We start from the raw sequence: 19,955 nt of genomic DNA, 5'->3' as shown, positions 1-19,955 counted from the left end.
CCTTCTCTTGCTTTTCCAGGCATCCTGTACACGTCAAAGAAGAGCCTCTGGACCCCGAGGAAGCTGAAGGGCCACTTTCCTTAGTGACAACAGCCAACCACAGTCCAGATTTTGACCATGACAGAGATTATGAAGATGAACCTGTAAATGAGGACATGGAGTGAACATCTGGGCAGGCCAACCCCAAGAGTGTGAAGATTGGGGGGAAAAAACACACACACAAAACAAAACATGTCAAAAGTTGGCAGTGAAATCGTTCTCCATCGGTTGTACAGTCTGGAGGATTTTTCACTACATTTTGACAACTCTGCAATGTGTTAACTCTTAGTGCCATCAAGAATCCCATTTGGGAGTATTTTTGATTTTTCTACTTTTTGTTGAAAAAAGGAATTTGTACTCTGTGCATTGGATGGACTTGTTTGGTACTGGGGATTTTCCTCTCTTAACAGTCAACATCAGTGTTGTAAATTCGCTAAACTGATTCACTTTTAGCAGCAGACTTTGCGAACTGCAGTCCTGCCGACGTTGCACAACGAGGACACCCAACCGAGCACGTGCGCCCGAGCTGCAGACCAAGCCTCTGCCCGAATCTAAGGACTCCAATGGACGACCTATTTGCACAGTACTGCATGTTGATTATCACTGCCTTTACTCCAGTTTGTTTTTTTTTTTTTTTGCTTCCAGTTGGGATGGGGAAGGCCTTTGTGTGTGTATTGGGGGGAGGGTTTAAAAATAATTATCCCAAACTTTTTAATGTATTGCCTTTTTTTTTTTTTTTTGGCTTCTCCTATACCATTTTAAGTTCTGACCTCAGGCCTCCATTTGGGCCCGCGGCCTCTTGGAGGCTTCAAGTTTTCTGTACCTTGTGATGAATGTTAATAGGTGTTTTTATTATACAAAGCTGAATGTCATTTCTCGTTCGTAGTTTTCTGTCACTCATTCCATTTCCCTTCAGACATCACCACTGTTTTCTCAAAAGTCAGAAAACATTCCGTTTTGGTCTTTTGCAAAAAGGTCCCAAATGCTGCACTCTACATGTGAAGGTCCTCTCACCCAGATGTGAAGTTCCTGCCAGAAAGAGAATGAATGACAGAAAAAAAAAAAAAAAAAAATTAGAGACACCCTAGGAACCATGCAGATTCATTTCACAAAGCAGTATTGGAATGTGGGAAGAGGGTTGTTTCAGATTTTCCTTTTTTTTGTTTAAATATTGTACCTACCATCATTCTTAATAAATGCCACAGCATTTACCAGCACAAGGAGACATAGGCAGCAGCCCCTCTTCCCCCAAAACCAAAAAAAAAAAAAAACACTGACAGTGTGGCTGTAGAAGGCTCTCCCTGGGATGACCTGGTTGAGATGGGCCTCAGGCTCTCGCAGTTGTTAAAACCAGCATGAGTTGCTTTGTTTGCAAAATGGCCCCAAAGCTGGCTTCCCGGAACAACTCTGCTGAAAGTGCCGGTGGCCCCCAATGGAAACATCCATTCAGACCTGCTTGGTGGCATTCATCTGTTTGAATGCAAATCAGATTTCAATTTGAACTTGTTCTGTGAGTTAATGAGGACTGGGCTCAGCAGAAGCTGAGGAGTTAATTTCCACTGTGCGGACCTGGTGCAGCAATGCAGTCCGTGAGGCGGCATCACCCCACCAGTCCTGTCTTGGAAGCCAACAGCTCAAGACATCAGGTAGATGGGAGCTCAGCCCAGCCTTGGGCTCTTGGGGAAACAAACAGGATGTGCAGGATGTGACCCTCATGGGTCAGGACAGCCTCAGTCCTCGGAACCCCTGAACACTTCCACTTGCACCCCCTTTCCTGTCATTTATTTATCTAGGACTGTAGCTCTTGTTTTAGTTCGAGAGCCGTTTGGAGAGCTTAATTTATATGCTTTGTACATTTTTTCCCCTAAAATTACCAAAGATATTCCACAAAGTTAAATTATGTTCTCTGTTTTTATGCTTTATCTGATGAAGCCAAATATCCTCTTCTTGTTGATCAAAGGAGGCAAAATAATTTAGAGGCAATTGATGAGATATAGGCTATTGCTAACTTGAGACAACTGCTCCTTCATCATAGAGGACATTTAGGAGACCAAGTAGGTAATGGAACCAAAGTAGTTACTTTTTTTTTTTTAAGTCATTTTTTGTTGTTTGTTTTTTTTCCTACAGAGACCAAAACTCATTCCTGTAAAGAGAAATTACGGGGCTACTGAAGGGAGAAATAGGATACAGTATTAAGGGTATACCATTTCCAAGAAAAAAAAAACAGTGTATGGCATATGAAACTTAGGGGGTGTCCAGTCCAGGAGACAGTTATGGTAAAATGAAGGTGAAATTCAGAGAGAACAAAAAAGCTTCCACAATTGAACTAGACCATGTAATAGTATTTCTAGAAGACATTTCTTTTCAAAGAAAGATCGTATGCCACTTTTGTTTAAGGACTGTGCTATGATCACTGCGTTCATTTTCGTTTCTCTTGTCATATATATCCTCAAGGTTTTTGTTTTATTTTTTGAAAGGTTTTCTTTTTGTCCTTCCTTCCTTTCAGATTAGGCTTGCCTCAGCATTTTTCATTAAAAAAAAAAAAAGTAACATTCCTGTCCACTCACAAGCTTGGTAGAAAAACTTCTTTGGCAGTTACTTTTGAAGCTTCACACTGCTTTCTCTAAAAAGGGCAGTCTGTGGTCACTCGAGACTTACATTTTTTTTTTCCCCCAACTTTTCCAGGCAGCGTCATGATGTGCAGGCAGTAGCCAGACAGGGTCATGGGAAGGGGGCCCTGTGCTTCTAAACTGAGTGGTTGCTGGTTAGTTTGGTATTCAAAAGAGGATAAAAATCTGGTAGATTAGTTCATTCTCAGCATGTGTAGCTAGACATGAGTAAAGTTAACAGCATGAGAAACTGTTAGTACGCATACCTCAGTTCAAACCTTTAGGGAATGATTAAAATTTAAAAAAAAATACATTTCACTCAGTTGCACTTAGTCGTATGTCTTGCATGCTTAGTCTAAAGACTGTAGCAAAAAGAAAAAAAAAGAAAAATTAGATTTTACATATCTTTGCAGGTATCACAGCCTTGCAGAAGAACCAACTGAAAAAAAAAAAAAGAATCTCAGGCTTTACAGCAAGCAAACTTCACTCTGATTGATTTTTCCAATTCTGATTCTGTATCCCTTGGGGGTAATCCCAGTTGCTTCTTTAGGATGGGGTTTATTATGTTGTACATATATCCCGATGTGTCTGTGTGACTCTTTGTCTTTTTTGGGGGAGGGCGGAGGGTGGTTCTTTTTTTAGATAATGTTCCTAAAAAGGAATAAATGCATACACCTGTTTGTCAAAACACCTTTGCTTTTTGTGCAACTGCTTTATATTAACAATACTTAAGGAAAAAAAAAAGCTTTGGAAAAAAACTACTGTATGTAATGGAATTGCAGAATATGCTGCACATGTATTTTATTTAGTTATTCTTGCTTTAAGAATATCGGATGACATTTCCTGACATGTGGGAGGGAGAAACTCCCAAACTGTTTTTTGTGGTTTTTTTTTGGCTTTTAAATTGTAACATAGTTGACAGATTTTTTTTTTTCCCCTGTTCTCATTGATCAGAGCATCTTGTACAGGTTTTTTTGGTGTGTGTGCGAACGGGTGTGTGTTAATCTGTTTTTTGATACATTCTTATCCCTTGTGTTTATCCTACCATTGCCCTCCTGGCTATCGTAAATGAGTTCATACATTTGAAAAGAGAAAAAAAAATGTTGTTTTAAAAAGTGTTTTCTCCTGCTGCAGTAAATACTTTGCATGATGAAATTCCAGGGTCACACTTTCAAAGTTTATCAGTGAAGTAGTGATTAATCATGAGAGTGTCAAAGCTATTGAACTTTTTGTATAAAAAAAAAAAAAAAGAAAACTTTACAAGGTGCCAAGATGTACAGACAATTTTGTTACTTTTTTTTTCCAAAGAAAAGCGTACCTTAGGGAGAACAGTCCCTCGCATCAGACAGATGCACCGTCAGGAATGAGGATCCACCCTATTGTCCCGAGTCTGTCCTTGTGAGACAAGTTAGCGCTGCCTGCAGTGTACCAGCAGTGAAAGGAAATACCAAGGCTTATGAATGGGAAGAGTGACCGCCAGCCCCGCCACCTTTGGACGGCTCCGACCTGATTCCCAGCATTCCATCAGACCTGGTAAAGACACCTTGGATTCTTCACCCAAAATGCGATGTCCGTCATTAGCAATTTTATCATGGGGGAAAAAGAAGTTAAAAGATTTCCTCTCCTTTCCACATTCCAGCTTGATCTCCGTTTCCAAGGGTACAAAGAAGAATATGTTTGTCAGGATTCTGAATCTTTGGGGGACCTTTTGCTTAATGGTAGACCCTCTGGATATTCCAGATGTTTCTGAGAGTCGGTTTGGCTTTTCTCTCCCGCGAATGAGACTTAACAATTCCAAAGGCATCTATGTGGGCCCCGTGTAGTTCTCGCGACGTGCGCTACCCAGAAGCCTGCGTGGAGATGGTACAGCCTGGACTGTGAGCATGGTGCTCCATGGAGATGTGCTGCCAGTAACAAGAATTTTTTTCTTTTTGTTCTGTTTTGATAAGGCATAAAAGGAACTCATTCCTTGACATCAACTGTAATTCCATCATTCCGTGTCTGTGGATACAGACAATAAAAAAAAAATGTTGTATAGTCAGTACTAATTACTGACACGATCGCATTCTCAAATGCAATAAAAATGCTGGTTGTTCACACTGGTAGTAAAAGTCGCCACCGCCTAAGTTTCTTTCCCCTTCTGACCTGCTGAGAGTGTATGTTTGGCATATGCCTTCAGTTTAGCACCAGCTGCTTCCAACTCAGAATTAAAATCAATCTTAACTAAAAGCTTTCATCATCACAGAGGGCTGAAGCTCTCATCCCTCAGGATTTCAAAGTAAAAGTCTCCACTTAGAGAATTGAGGGGAAAAAACACAGAAAAGGGGAGGTTACCTTTTCTCTCCAGGAAGCACACTGATTTTTTTTCCATCATATTTTATATAGAAAAAAACAAAATATTGAATAACTAGCATTAAGAGCAAACTAAAATTTCAGAGGAAAGCAATTTCATGAATAATTCATTTAAATTTCACATCTGCAAGATTAGTCATCCAAATAAAATGCTAATGTCAAAAACATGCACCGTCTATAATATTCTCATCAAGAAATCTCTTTGCATATAAAGATAAATGCTGAGATTAGAACAAATGATTTTATAAAAATATTCTATCTAAAAGTATGGTCTGGTCCATAGCTGCCTTCCCGAAACCAAATAGTAAAAGCTCCCGTAACTGAATATTTCCAGAAAAACCATCTTGATTTCTGAGGTCTTTTAAGAATTTCAGATCGCTAGGAAAATTAGCTATTTCTCTCTAATACTATTCTGTCATATATAAGGATGAATTAATTTGGGCATTCTCTTTGAGTAAAAAAATTTAAATTGGTATATCAAAAGCAGCACTTTCAAGTGGCCAAACTACAATGACATACAACCTTTAGGTATATAATTCAGAGCACATAACAGAAGCTAGTGGACGTCTTGAAAATTAACCTTGCAGTTACTCGGCAAAGACCAGCTGACACTGAAGAAGATGTAAATGTTCTTCCTCAGCATTGTTTTGAAAAGACCTTATTAGGAAAACTTTTTTTTTCATACATATTTTGCAAAGTAGTAGCCCCCTTTCATTAACAGTTATGCCACTGTCTAAAAGCCCACTAGTCTGATAATTAGTGAAACATTTGAACCCTTAATTCTTATTCTAGCTACTACTACTAATAAATTAGGGTTAATTGAAATTCCTTTAAATACCAGGCTTAAACATAAACACTGCTTAAAGCATGTGCAGTTGGTAAAATTAAATATGTCCACATACTGTGAGTCAACTGAAAGACCCAAACCAAGTATGTATGACCTGCATTAGTGAAGATTTTGCTGGTTAGATGCAGATGACATTTTTATTTGTATTTCAGGAATTGTTCTCATGCAGGAACATTCTCTGACATCTTTATTTCAGGCTTGCCATTCAGATAAACTAGGCAGCAAACCCAAACTGTTGGTGCTTCTTTTAAACGGGAACTTTTATATCAACAGCCTAAATAAACTCTGAGGAAGACCAATCTCACACCAACACTAACCAGCTGCCTGACAGGTTTTACTCTCCCTTCCCTCCAAAAAAGATGAAATCATAGTGTAATTAGTCTTTCTGACTGACTAGGTTGTGCCTTCTTTGATGATACTACGTATTTATGTGTAGGCTAGTAATGACAATTTATCTTTCATCCTTATTGTAGTTGAGTCAAAAGTAGTCTTTCTTTAAATAAAGTGAAGTTGGGTCTCAGACCTTCATTTAAGGAACTGACTGATGGATGAAAGATTTAAGACAGAATTCACATTGGAGGGAAATTAAATTACATACAAAAACACTGGTTTAACTGTGGGACAATATTTGGCTTAGAAAACTGTCATTCTAGACTTCTATTTGTTTTTAAACAGCATTTTATTTTTTAAAGAAACAAAACCCCCTATCCTCTTATTTCTGCTCTGATTATAAAATGACATTCCATGCTCAGTAACCCCCCAAAATACACATATATATCCATTTGAAATGGTCCACCGGCCTTTTCTTTGGCTTATACCAAGAATACAGGGAGGAGGAAAAAAGGGGAAAAGACAAGCTTCAAGTTATAATGTTAATTTGAAGGTAACCGGCCTTTCAAGAATTAATTTCAGCCAAAGCAATAATCATTATTTACCAGCGTGTGACATTTTTATCACTCATCATATTAGCAAATTTCCATTGAAAATGCTAAAATGGTTCGTCATAAGGCAGATAACTGCTCTAGCTGTAAAAATGACCAACACAAGTGCTGGTACTCAAACATTAAATTATACTGTAATTAATAAAGACAGTTAAACTGTCTACTAGCAACAGCAATTTAGGTAACCACATTTGATCAGCTATAAATTGTAACTACATTAAAATTCCAGAAATATTAGCAATATGGATTACTTGATGGAAGTCACTGCTGATCACCAGTTCTCTTTTTTTTTTTTTTAAACAACGGAAGCACAGGTCAGGTTGACCACAAATCCGTGAGCGAAGATCAGGCCTTAGCACTTTTAATCTTGTGAAACAAGCAATTACAAATAGTTGCATCGATTTGTTAAAAAGCTTTAGGTGACATAAATTGTTTCCTGTTTAGCTTATTGCTCTGATACATAAATGTCACCCAGCCCAGCATTTGTGAGGCCACAGAAGAACACAGGGTGACTTCCAGGGATGAATTTGTCAGGCCTTTTGTGAGCTTTCTGGAGAGCCGCTCTTCCTGGCTCGTTTCTCATTAATATGAAGGAAAACTATTTTGCTATGTGAATCGTTAATACCAGTTTAATTTTCGATTCTCAACTGGGATTTTGTGCTTGCTTGCTTGCCACTCAACATAAAGCAGCACGTTTGAAAAACATCTTCTAAATAGAATAATATTTACAAGGCACTTCAGCCTCTGAAAAGCTAATACTCCTCCCTTCTCAATACAAGGGACTATACTTTGGATTGATATTTCTACACTTAAAATACAATTTTAAATGGCTTGTGCATGTTATTGACTTAACATAAATCAAATGTATCACATACTTTCTTTAGGTTGGCATGCCACTTAGAAAAATACATTAGTTTCTGGGGTGGGGAAAAGTCTGGAGAAAATTTATTAAATAGAAGTTTTTACTGTAATAGAATATTAATGTAAGCCAATGCTCATTTGCCATTAAGCTGATCTTTTTTTTTTTCCTTTAACATACACATGCTTTTTATTATTTTGCACTCAAGCAAAAATTCCACATTCAAAGACTTTCCATCTAGTCGGGAATGTCTCTGGCAAGAAATACGTTAAGAAATCCTGACCTCGAAAGACAGCAGACCTTCCACATTGAGCTTTAGCCCCACTAGGCAGCACATGCAAACTTAAGGTAATGCTAGTCAACAGTGTGGAATCCAGAGAAACAATTACTCTTTAAATCCTGCCTCACTGCTACTCCACCAGCGCTCAGATGAAAATGTTTGATTTGCAACATAAAAGATTCATTAATTACCACTTGAATATTTAAAGCTATTTTGCAGTCTAACAGAGATAGATAAAGCAGTGAATTAAAACCTCTAATAAAATTGTAAAAATATTTCGGTAAGTTTACCCGTGTTATGATTTAGGGAGAGATTCAAGCATTCTCACGGAATAGATTCTTAGCCGTTTTCAAGTGTGTATTTGAAGGAAGCAGCTAAGTGTTGCGGGAATAATTTGTTTCTCACTTTCAAATGTTTACTAATAATTTATTTGCAAATCAAGTTTGCTACTTTAGAATTTCACCAGTGTGAGGGGCGGGTGGTGCAGCAGGAATTTGCCAGGCAGGTTGGAGCATGGTGTGTCTGACCCAGAAATGAAAATACTTTCAAAAGTATTCAATTAGGCTGGAAGACCCTCACATGAAAGGAGAGAGTTCCTGCCCACAAAATGCAGCAAATCTAGAAACAGCCAACCCCCCAAAACAGCCCTACCACTTCTGCCCAGCGTTAGCTGCACTTTATTATCCTTTATAGCATGTCAGTGTTTGGATCCTGGGATGCTAGACGCAAGCAGTACCCAGCATGTTCTTCAAATCAAATGCAAGAGAACCCAAATGCCAGGTGACCAGACCCAGCCCTGGCCATACCAACTGGGTGACTTGGTGAGTCACTGGGTGACTTTCATCTCTGGTCTTCCCCTTCCTCTTCCTGTGAACTGAGGACATTCAACTACATGACCAGAAGGGATCCTGCCAATTTTAAGTAAGGTTCTAAACATTTAACAGATTCCCCCTTGGGGATTTTCTTGATAAAATTTATGATCTCACCATGAATGACTTTTGCATGGTACTCTGTTGTCTTTAACCACTATTATAATACTGTCCAATTAAACCCTGCCTTCTAACATGCCCTGTTAGGAGCAAATTTCACCAGTATGCATGCTTCCAACCATCCATCCATCCATCCATCCATGAATAAGCACCAAACGCATTCGATGACCTGCTCAAACTCAACACTGGAGATAAACTGGGGACAAGACAGAGTGTTGGCCCCATCGTAGCCCCTGGCTCACTGGGAAGAGAGTTCTCAAACATTAGCTTGTGCTGGAAAGCACTGAATGCTAATAAGAAGGGAAGTCCACCCCTCCCCTGGGGACAATCAAGAATGCTTCTGGGAACACACCATGCTTAAGGGAAACCCAAGGGTGTCTCTAAGAGTCTGCTGGCTTGGAAGAAGGAGGGAGAAGGTGCTCTAAGCAGAGGCAGAGGGCTGGAGTCTGAGGCAGGGCAAGGTCAACAAAAAATTTTATAGAAAAACACTAAAGTCATCATGGCAGGGCCATAGATCAGGCGTATGGCAAAGTCATAATTCTTGTCACCAAAGCCCAGAGTTTTTACACAGTCCAGTTCAGCAGTTCCTGAGGAGGTGATGCCACATGAGCCTCACATTCCAGGGAGGAAACTGCCCCTTCCGCCCTCTCCTGGGGCCACGTGGGCCGCCTTGTTCTTCCTGGGCTAGGAGCACACTTGGGCTCAGGGTTTCTCTTCCCTCTGCAGTGGATGTGCGTTTCCTGGCCCTCTGTGTGTCTCACAGGCTCCCTCTTTCCAAACATCACAGCCCAGTGGCCTTTCCTGACCTCATGGGGTGCAGAGCACGCTGGCTGCCCGCTCTACCCTCCACATTCCCTATCTCTTTTACCCACTTTGTCCTTTCCATTGCACTTGGCACCTCACAGCATTCTGCATACATTTGTGTCTTTGCTCATGGTGCACCTCCCTCCGACCACGAGGGCCTGCCTGTGTGCTCAGCTGCTGGGGGCCCAGCAAGAGGAGCAGAAATCAACACTCAAAAGTTGCGGAGTGAATCAACAAGCATCACCCTGCCTCGTGGGGAGAGGTAGACTTTCAGCCTCTACAGTCAGAGTCCAGAGCCTGCCCCATAAACCACTCCACCATTTTACGGCCAAGCAGACCAGGTATCAGATCTAAGATTCTCAGCCCAAACCCGCCAGGTGGGAATGATGAGCAGCATCTCACAAATGAGGACCATGGGATGCCTGGGTGACACGCTCAAGGCTGTGTGCAGAAGCTGGGGGGCTGGCATTTGCCTCCATGGCTGATTCCACTAGCCCGTCTCTTGGCACTGGTCCCGGCACTTAAGTCTCAACAACCTCTCACCTAATGTACCAAATAGGCTCACGTGACTATGTAACTTTCAAGTGGAATCACTGATGTCCATTTTTAAGATATTACAAAGTTATTAAATAATGTGGAGAAAAGCCATTTAAATCTGAGCCTTATATATACAGTCTGTTGTGCCCAGTGTTTTTTAAATTTTAAATTTAAATCTAATTGATTTGCAATGTTGTATTAGTTTCAGGTATAGAGAAAAGTGATTCAGCTATTTTATATATATATATATATATATATATATCCATTCAAGATTCTTTTCATATCCAGGTTTTTACAGAATATTGAGTGTAGTTCTCTGTGCTACATAGTAGATCCTTACCGATTATCTATTTTATATACAGTAGCATGTATATGTTAATCCCAAGTCCTAATTTGTGCCCAATATTAAAAGCAATGTCAGGACAACAATTCCCAAGAGTGGTCAACACTGAATTTATTGTTCATCATAAGATTTTTATGACTTGACTCCTGTCAAAGAGGACTATTTCTGCTCCTGTCTGAAATGGTGAGCAGCCAGACACCTTTCTTGAGTCCTTCTATAAAGTCCATTAAATGTCTTCCTAACAGGTACATTAAAACGTTTATATCCAGAATCTCTACCGTAGCTGAGATCCAGTGTCCCTGGCAAAATGCCCAGAGAAGCTGTGAGCTCCTTGAGGACAGACTCACTCTGTCATATTCCCCGCAGGACCACCCTGAACAGGCCTCGGGCGCGATGAGAGTGGCCAAGAGCAGAAGCAGGCAAGCCTGGAACTGAAGCCAGAAAAACGAAATGTCTCTTGCCCTGGCCCTCTTGATAACTGTGCAACTTTGGACGAATGTCTCTAAACCTCAGTAAGCATTCTCACATGGCAAGAGATAGGTATAAAGACTAAACAAGATTGTGTGTGTGTGTGTGTGTGTGTTCCTATACTTTACACTCTAGCTGGGAGCCAGGCTGCTCAGTGTCATGCTGAAGCATAAAAGTCCAAGTGTTACAAGCACATGTAATAAAGAGAAATGTGCTCTTGAGAGGCGGGGTCAGGAAACAGGTTTGCAAAGATGAGAGACTGAGTTTCGACCTGAAAAGGGGAGTGAGAACCATCTATCATCCAGGTGGGCTTGTGATGACTTTGTTTCCCAGCAGTCATTTCTCTTCTGCAAGCACAGCACCCTTATTCATTACAGAGCACCCTCCCTCCTACCTTGTAAATGTTACTTCAGGAGCACTTTTACCTTTACTTTAACCTTCTTCCTCAGAGGTCATCCTAAGTCTTTATTAAAACTACTGAGAGAAATACTCTTCTTGAAGGAACTGTTGATTGGCCAGGACAAGAGCTGAGAGTCCTAACTGACCATTTGTGCTATAATGTGGAAAGGATCCACCTAAGTAAGAGGAAATAAAGGAAACCAAGATAAGAGAGAAAGAGACAAAGGTAGAAGCCCAGGAAAGTCTGAGAGCTGAGACCAAGACCAAGGCAGGAAGCCAGGAGAGGGGGCTGGATGTGACACTGGGAACAAGAAATAACAGACAGACTGATGACATCATTTGCGCTCCCGGAGGCAGCCACGCCTGAAGCTACAGGTGCACCTCTGGCTTTCAGTCATGTGAGCCGATAACTTCTATTGCACCTGCCAGTTTGTAATCAAATACCCCTAAAGGATGTCATGTGGAGTGGTGGGCAGTTCACAGAGGAAACAACAGGCATCAAAGCCCTACTACAGAAAAGAGCATTCCAAGTTCAAGGATCTGAAAGGAGGCTCCCAGGTTCAAGTACATCGAAGGAGGCCTACGTGTCCAAAGCCCCAAAAGTCAGGGACGGCACAGGCTAGATGATGTTTGAGACAGAAGCCCAGACTGAACCACTCGTAATCATGGCCTCATAAGAAAGAGTCATGTGGCATGCCAAATCCATGTTCTGAATGATCCTTCTCCTATCACTGTATAAATAAGATTATAAGCTTAAAACACACTGTACTGGGGAGAAGAGCAGCACCTCTTTGCAGCTGGAAGAGAAGCAAAATGTGCTCTCCCCGAGTCCAGCATAATCCGAGATGCTAAAAAAAAATAGTTGATCCAGGTCACTGGAGAATAACTTGGATGCATTTTATATTATTTCTCTCATTTCTTGATCAGAGGGAATTTGTCTTCAGGCTTGACTGAATATAGGCTCAAATACAGAATCACAGTTAAACAGAGAGAAGGGTCACTAATGCTTGAGCATAGCTCTCCAAAAGTAGTGGTTTTTCAAAAAATGTCTTCACAGTCTCAGATAGGTATTAATTAGGAATATAAACGATGGTAAAGAAGAGAGCAAGGTGAGACAGAAAGACAATGGACTCCAAGAGTGGCGCATATTCTATGAGTCTGTGTTTCCTTCCCCATCTCCTCAGTATATCTTCTTCTCTCCCTTCCCCATCCTACCCCAAACCCTGCATCTCTAGGGGTATGAAGCCTACACTGCCCAACTAAGGTGGGCTTCTCCTGCTGACACTCAGCCAGCCCACAGCCACATGACAGTCACGTCTCCACCCTCCGATTCTGAACGACGCTGCCCGTGCCATGCCAGCTGCTGACTGTTTTGAGTAATGCCCCTGGCTTCCTCTGGGTGGTAAAGAAGATGACCACAGGCAGTGTCGAATCTGTGAGTCAGGGTCCCTGTTTCACCGTCAGACATATCTAGGGGAGGATTCCGATCGCTCTCATTTGGGTCATCTGTTCCTCTCCCAGCCAGCCACAATAACCAACAGCAGGAGGGACGTCCTCTAATGGCCTCGCCCGTGGAGAATGTTTGCCAGACTTAGCAGGATCGGGATGAACGGGATGAACTGTTCCCTCTAAACATACCAATGATGCTAGGAACGCTACACCCACTGTGCACTGCCCGCCACCAGTGCTGAGCTCTCAGCATTTAAAGGCATGGTCCCTAGCCCTCAGGTTGCTGCTTCTCTAGTTTCACCTTAGAAGTGGCCCGTTCATCTACCAAACAGCTATGCTTCATGCCTACTCTGTGTCAGACACCTTTTTAGTTTCTGGGGGTTCAGTAGTGAACAAAGGAGAAAATAATCCCTGCTTTCCCTTACCTCCTCTCTAGACAAGGAATGCACATCATAGCAGGTTAGATGGAGACAGGCAGTCTGCAGAAAAATAAAGCAGTGGAGGGGGAGAGAAAATGCCTAGAAGAGGGCCAGTGGGGTGGTTGCCACGGCAAAGACCTCAATGCTAAGGTGACATTTCATAAAGATCTGGAGGGAGCAAGGTGGTTGCCAACGGGGAGGAGGGTGTCCTATGAAAAGGGAACAGAGGAGGCAAGGGTCCTGAGTCTAGAAGAAGAAGAGTGAGGAAGAGGCTGCAGGGAACAAGGACAGAAAGGTAACGGAGCAGGTTTCACACCTGGTGAGCTCATGCTGGAGATGTCTGCTTTGCTTCTTGAGAGATGGAAGCACTGGAGGTTATGAGCATAAGCACACCACCCACTGACTTGGGTTTTAGCGGATTCCTGTGACTGCTGTCCTGTGAATGTAAGGATGCAAGTGTGGAAGCAGAGGCTTCAGGTGGAAGAGACTACAGGGTCTGGAACTAAGGGGCAGCAGGAGTTATATTTTGAAACCAGAGCCGACAGAATTTGCTGCTGATTATGGGCCATCATACCAGATGATACCACTCTAACAACAGAAAGTGAAGAGGAACTAAAGAGCTTCTTGATGAGGGTGAAAGAGGAGAGTGGAAAAGCTGGCTTGAAACTTAACATTCAAAAAAACTAAGATCATGGCATCCAGTCCCATCACTTCATGGAAAATAGAAGGGGAAAAAGTAGAAGCAGTGATGGATGCTCTTTTCTTGGGCTCCAAGATCACCATGACTAGTGACTGCAGCCATGAATTGAGAAGACGCTTGCTTCTTAGAAGGAAAGCTATGACAAACCTAGACGGCATAAAGCAGAGACATCACTTTGTCAACAAAGGTCCATACAGTCTAAGCTATGGTTTTTCCAGAAGTTACGTACAGATGTGAGAGTTGAACCATAAAGAAGACTGAGCGCCAGAACTGATGCTTTTGAACTGTGGTGCTGGTGAAGATTCTTGAGAGTCCCCTGGACTGCAAGGAGATCCAACCAGTCAATCCTAAAGGAAATCAACCCTGAATACTCGCTGGAAGGACTGATGCTAAAGCTGAAACTCCAATACTTTGGCCACCTGACACAAAGAGCCAACTCACTGGATAAAACTCCGATGCTGAGAAAGATTGAAGGCAAAAGGAGAAGAGGGCAGCAGAGGATGAGATGGTTACACAGCATCGTTGACTCAATGGACATAAACTTGAGTGAACTCCAGGAGATAGTGGAGGACAGGGAGCCCTGGCGTATTGCAGTCTGTGGGGTCACAGAGTTGGACATGACTTAGCGACTGAACAGCAACATGGTCCATCATTAAAAGTGTTAGTAAAGACTTCCAAGCTGTTTTGGCAGGATAAACTGAAAGAACAGATTTGCCGTGGAGCCAGCTGGGAAGACCTCAAGAAGACTGATGTACATTTTAAATTCAAGAGGTGTGCATGTCTCTGGAAGCAGCACAAGTTTGTTCCTTTTTACGGTTGAATAATATTTCATACTACTATGTATAAAATAGATATAATGACAACCGACTGCATAGTACAGCAAACTCAATGCTCTGTTGTGACCTAGATGGGAAGGAGCTTCAAGGAAGAGGGGATATATGTCACTGATGCATGATGTTGTGCAGCAGAAAGTAACAATACTGTAAAGCAACTATACACCAAAAAAAAGAAAAAACTTAAGAGGTGTGCTGATCACTGAACTTGAGATGCTGAGTAGGCAGTCAGTGAAAGAAACCTAGAATTACAAAGAGTTTAGGGCTGGATATATGCTGGGGACAGGTGTGATGGGGGCAGGAAAGAGTAAGCATTTTGGTTTCAGTAACACAAGGAAGGTAGAAAATCTTTATCCCATGAAAACAGAGTCTACTTGGGAGCAATCATACAGTTTGAATTCAATGCAATCAGGAATTTGGAAATCCAGCAGAATCATCTTTGGCCCAGAATCAGGTGACTTACTTAATGAACTTAAAGTTGATGTCCCTAGAAGAGAAAGTCTCTTATGCTAGCCTTAAAGCAAAGGAGCTGTGGTAATTACTTAGTGCTAAATTAAGTTCATAATTTTTTTTTTTAATTTGTAGCATGAGAACTAGAAAATTGGGTGTGGTGGGGGGGTGGAGAGAGAAAAAGCACATTGTGTATATAAACAACTTCCAACCTAAAGTATCTCCTGGGCTGCACATTTTCATAGAGTTACTAATTCAAAAATAAACATTTTCAGAAAGATCAGTCCACCCTAGATCCATTCTCTTTCAGAAGTCCTTCCTTAATTACAAAATCTGCATAACCCATTTCCTTTGGTGTGCAAAAAGGTGTGTAATTAAACCATCAGCATAATACCTATCTCCATGTAAAACCCGCACTCATGAACTTTAACTGCTGAATAAAAACTCCTATTACATGACCATTAAGTATTATGAATAAAGTAAGTCATGGTAGGACTTGATTAATTTTTATGCACTATGGATTGTGTCTAGAAGAAATCTGATTTTGGTGGGTCTCCGTCTGAGCAACGCCACTTCCTTTGATGGCTTCACCTTAGGCAAGGTGCGTACTGAGTTGGCTTAGGGAAAAGCCATCTGATCTCACTGTGGGCCTCAGCTTCTCTTGCTCAGGGAGAAATCTAACACTGCCCTAATAAACAGTCAACACAGTGAGCGCTGGAGAGACAGAAACGGCTGGTGATGGCTGGGCAACATTCAAAACAGAGAATTAACTCCCCTGGGTATAGTTTCCAAAGCTGACATATTTTTTGATTAATACATATTTTAGAATTTTAGGTTAATATAAGGATGTCAGTTTGAGATGAATATTTTATCTGAAATAAAATGATCAATTTGTGCCTCAAGAGCTTAAAGATCCACAGTTTAGATTTTGTTAGGGAAAAGAAAGAGTTGTCAATGGCAACTCAAAACCCTCAGCAGAATTTATTCTATGAACTTCTGAGTAGGGAGGCAGGATTTAAGAACAGTGTCTCCAACCAGAAAAAAACTGAAGTTGACAAGTAAAGAAACATTTGGAGTGGAGAGAACCAAACTAAGATGCTTGGGCCTGAGAAGGGATCAACAGACTGCCCCTGCCAAGATGCTGTCAGAGATCCCAAACAAGTATATGAGTGTTCCAAAGGTGAAAAGACCTAAGCTAGGGTTCCCAGGGTGGATTAAGAGACAAAAGAAACTCCATATCCAAAAAGGACTGATGACATAACCTTGGGGGAAGTGAGGTGGGAGGCAAATAGCCTGAGAAAAACCTTTGAAATTCTTGGTATTTAGAGTGGTAGCAGAAACATACAAAGTGGTTCCAGGACCTCCCTTCCAGAGGAACTTGGGAGTGGATATGAGCCTAGAAATTGAGGGGTGAGGCTAATAGGGGAATAGTGCTAGAACTGGGTAACACAGGCAGAGGCAGAGGCAGCCTCCCCTGAACATTCCCTTCTCTCCCCCCTTCCTCCATACCCTGAAGTATAAACCCCAGCAAAAGGAATCTGCTCTCAGAAGACCGCAGGGTACAAAGGGCAAGTACAAGCAAATTCCATGAGCCTCAGCTTCAGCTTGTAAAGAAAAATCGGTCACATCATAGATACATTTAGTACTCAAGACAGAGAGCTGTCATTTAAATATGAGCTCAAAAGTAGACTTTCAGCATTTATCTCTTAGACAATGCTCCTGGAGGGAATACTTTAGTGGAAAGGAAAAGTCTTAGAGGTTATTATGTGTAATAATGATAGCATGGCTGCCCTGGTGGCTCAGTGGTAAAGAGCCCCACCTGCTAATGCAGGAGGCGTGGGTTCAGTCCCTGGGTCAGGAAGATCCCCTGGAGAAGGAAATGACAACTCACTCCAGTATTCTTGCCTGGAAGATCTCATGGACAGAGGAGCCTGGTGGGCTACAGTCCTTGGAGTTGCAAAGAGTTGGACACGACTTAGCAACTGAACACTCAGTGCAGTCCAATGATAACACAGCAAAGCTTACTTTACTTTGTATCAAAGCCAGGACAAAAGCAATACACACTGTAAATAACCCCAAACTAAATTCTAGCTACTACCAACAAAGCAGTGTTGAGGTGTGGGCTCAGATCGGAGAATATAACTAATGGAAGGGGAGAGCAAGCTAGAGGAGCTGTCTTTTTTTCCAATGGGAATAAATTGTTTCAGCAAGTGCAGGAAATGTATAGGGAGGCATGGATATCCTGATGTGGTTGTCTCTATTTTAATAAGAACTAGCTGTAGAGGGCAAGAGAAAGACAGAAAGTAGAGTACATAGAAAACAGAAAAACATGATAGCAAAAATAATTTTTAATACAGCAGTTCTACAGTAACTATAAACATGTTAAATTCAAAAATCAAAAGATAAAGACTACAATGATGAATTTAAAAATATAAGCTCCAGTAATTCTTTTTTCCCTTTAAGAAGTGCATGTAAACATAAAGATACAGAGTTTCAAAGTAAAAGCAGTAAATAAGTCAGACCAGGAAAATATGAACCAAAGAAAACACTGGCAACTATTTCATTAGAACAGTGAAAAAAAGCTTTTTGGGGGGGGGGGGGGTGGGGAATCACACTGGACAAAGAGGCAAATTATAAGTCTTACAAAGGAGTAAGAAAAAAAAAAAGACACGGTGATAAAAAACACGTTCAGTTCAGTTCAGTTCAGTTCGGTCGCTCAGTCGTGTCCAACTCTTTGTGACCCCATGAATCGCAGCACGCCAGGCCTCCCTGTCCATCACCGTCTCCCGGAGTTCACTCAGACTCACGTCCATTGGGTCAGTGATGCCATCCAGCCATCTCATCCTCGGTTGTCCCCTTCTTTTCCTGCCCCCAGTCCCTCCCAACATCAAAGTCTTTTCCAATGAGTCAAGTCTTCGCATGAGGTGGCCAAAGTACTGGAGTTTCAGCTTTAGCATCATTCCTTCCAAAGAAATCCCAGGGCTGATCTCCTTCACAATGGACTGGTTGGATCTCCTTGCAGCCCAAGGGACTCTCAAGAGTCTTCTCCAACACCACAGTTTAAAAGCATCAATTCTTCGGTGCTCAGCCTTCTTCACAGTCCAACTCTCACATCCATACATGACTACTGGAAAAACTATAGCCTTGACTAGATGGAACTTAGTCGGCAAAGTAATGTCTCTGCTTTTGAATATGCTATCTAGATTGGCCATAACTTTTCTTCCAAGGAGTAAGCGTCCTTTAATTTCATGGCTGCAATCACTATCTGCAGTGATTTTGGAGCCTAAAAAAATAAAGTCTGACACTGTTTCCACTGTTTCCCCATCTATTTCCCATGGAATGATGGGACTGGATGCCATAATCTTAGTTTTCTGAATGTTGAGCTTTAAGCCAACTTTTTCACTCTCCTCTTTTACTTTCATTAAGAGGATTTTTAGTTTCTCTTCACTTTCTGCCATAAGGGTGGTGTCATCTGCATATCTGAGGTTATTGATATTTCTCCCGGCAATCTTGATTCCAGCTTGTGCTTCCTCCAGTCCAGCATTTCTCATGATGTACTCTGCATGTAAGTTAAATAAGCAGGGTGACAATATACAGGTGCCTAATAATATATGCTCTAAATATACTGAGCAGTAGCAGAGTTATAGAAAGAGGTAAGTAAACAAAACTCTGTAGATGAAAGGTTTAACAAATTCCTCTCAGAATGTGCTAGATCAATCAGAAGATGAATAGCACAAATATGGAACATCTGAATAAACTGATTTGTATGCTCAAACTAGTAGGGATAAGTGAATATGAAGAAAACTATGTATCAAATAGGAGAAGGCAATGGCAACCCACTCCAGTACTCTTGCCTGGCAAATCCCATGGATGGAGGAGCCTGGTAGGCTGCAGTCCATGGGGTTGCGAAGAGTCAGACACGACTGAGCAATTTCACTTTCACTTTTCAATTTCATGCACTGGAGAAGGAAATGGTGACCCACTCCAGTGTTCTTGCCGGGAGAATCCCAGGGACGGGGGAGCCTGGTGGGCTGCCATCTATGGGGTCACAGAGTTGGACACGACTGAAGCAACTTAGCAGCAGCAGCAGCATGTATCAAATAAAAACTATACCATGGAACAACAGACTGGTTCCAAATAGGGAAAGCAGTACGTCAAGGGTGGATATTGTCACCATGCTTATTTAACATATGCAGAGTACTTCACGAGAAACGCTGGGTTAGAAGAAGCACAAGCTGGAATCAAGACTGCCAGGAGAAATATCAGTAACCTCAGATATGCAGATGATACCATCATTATGGCAGAAAGTGAAGAAGAACTAAAAAACCTCTTGAAAGTGAAAGAGGAGAGTGAAAAAGCTGGCTTAAACTCAACATTCAGAAAACTAAGATCATGGTATCTGGTCCCATCACTTACTGGCAAATAGATGGTGAAACAGTGGAAACAGTGACAGACTTTATTTTCTTGGGCTCCAAAATCACTACAGATGGTGACCGCCGTCATGAAATTAAAAGACGCTTGCTCCTTGGAAGAAAAGCTATGACCAACCTAGAGAGCATATTAAAAAGCAGAGATATTACTTTGCCAACAAGGGCCCATCTAGTCAAAGCTATGGTTTTTCCAGTAGTCATGTATGG

General features: G+C 41.6%; 1 protein-coding gene across 3 annotated transcripts in view; it reads left to right on the top strand.

The window, feature by feature from the left end:
* The window catches only part of FOXP1 (forkhead box P1), a 620,529-nt gene extending 619,520 nt beyond the window's left edge, over positions 1-1,009 (top strand). For all 3 annotated transcript variants that reach the window (XM_052637104.1, XM_052636448.1, XM_052635792.1), the window contains exon 21: positions 20-1,009. In XM_052637104.1, the coding sequence (XP_052493064.1) occupies positions 20-164 (145 nt within the window). In that variant the 3' untranslated portion in view covers positions 165-1,009. The remainder of the gene's footprint in view (positions 1-19) is intronic.
* Positions 1,010-19,955: the final 18,946 nt, after the last annotated feature.

The sequence above is a fragment of the Budorcas taxicolor genome, chromosome 1 (genome assembly GCF_023091745.1).
Source record: "Budorcas taxicolor isolate Tak-1 chromosome 1, Takin1.1, whole genome shotgun sequence".
In the NCBI taxonomy this organism is placed as follows: Eukaryota; Metazoa; Chordata; class Mammalia; order Artiodactyla; family Bovidae; genus Budorcas; species Budorcas taxicolor.
The sequence above is the reverse complement of the archived record's forward strand: the minus strand, read 5'-3'. Positions and strand labels throughout refer to the sequence as shown.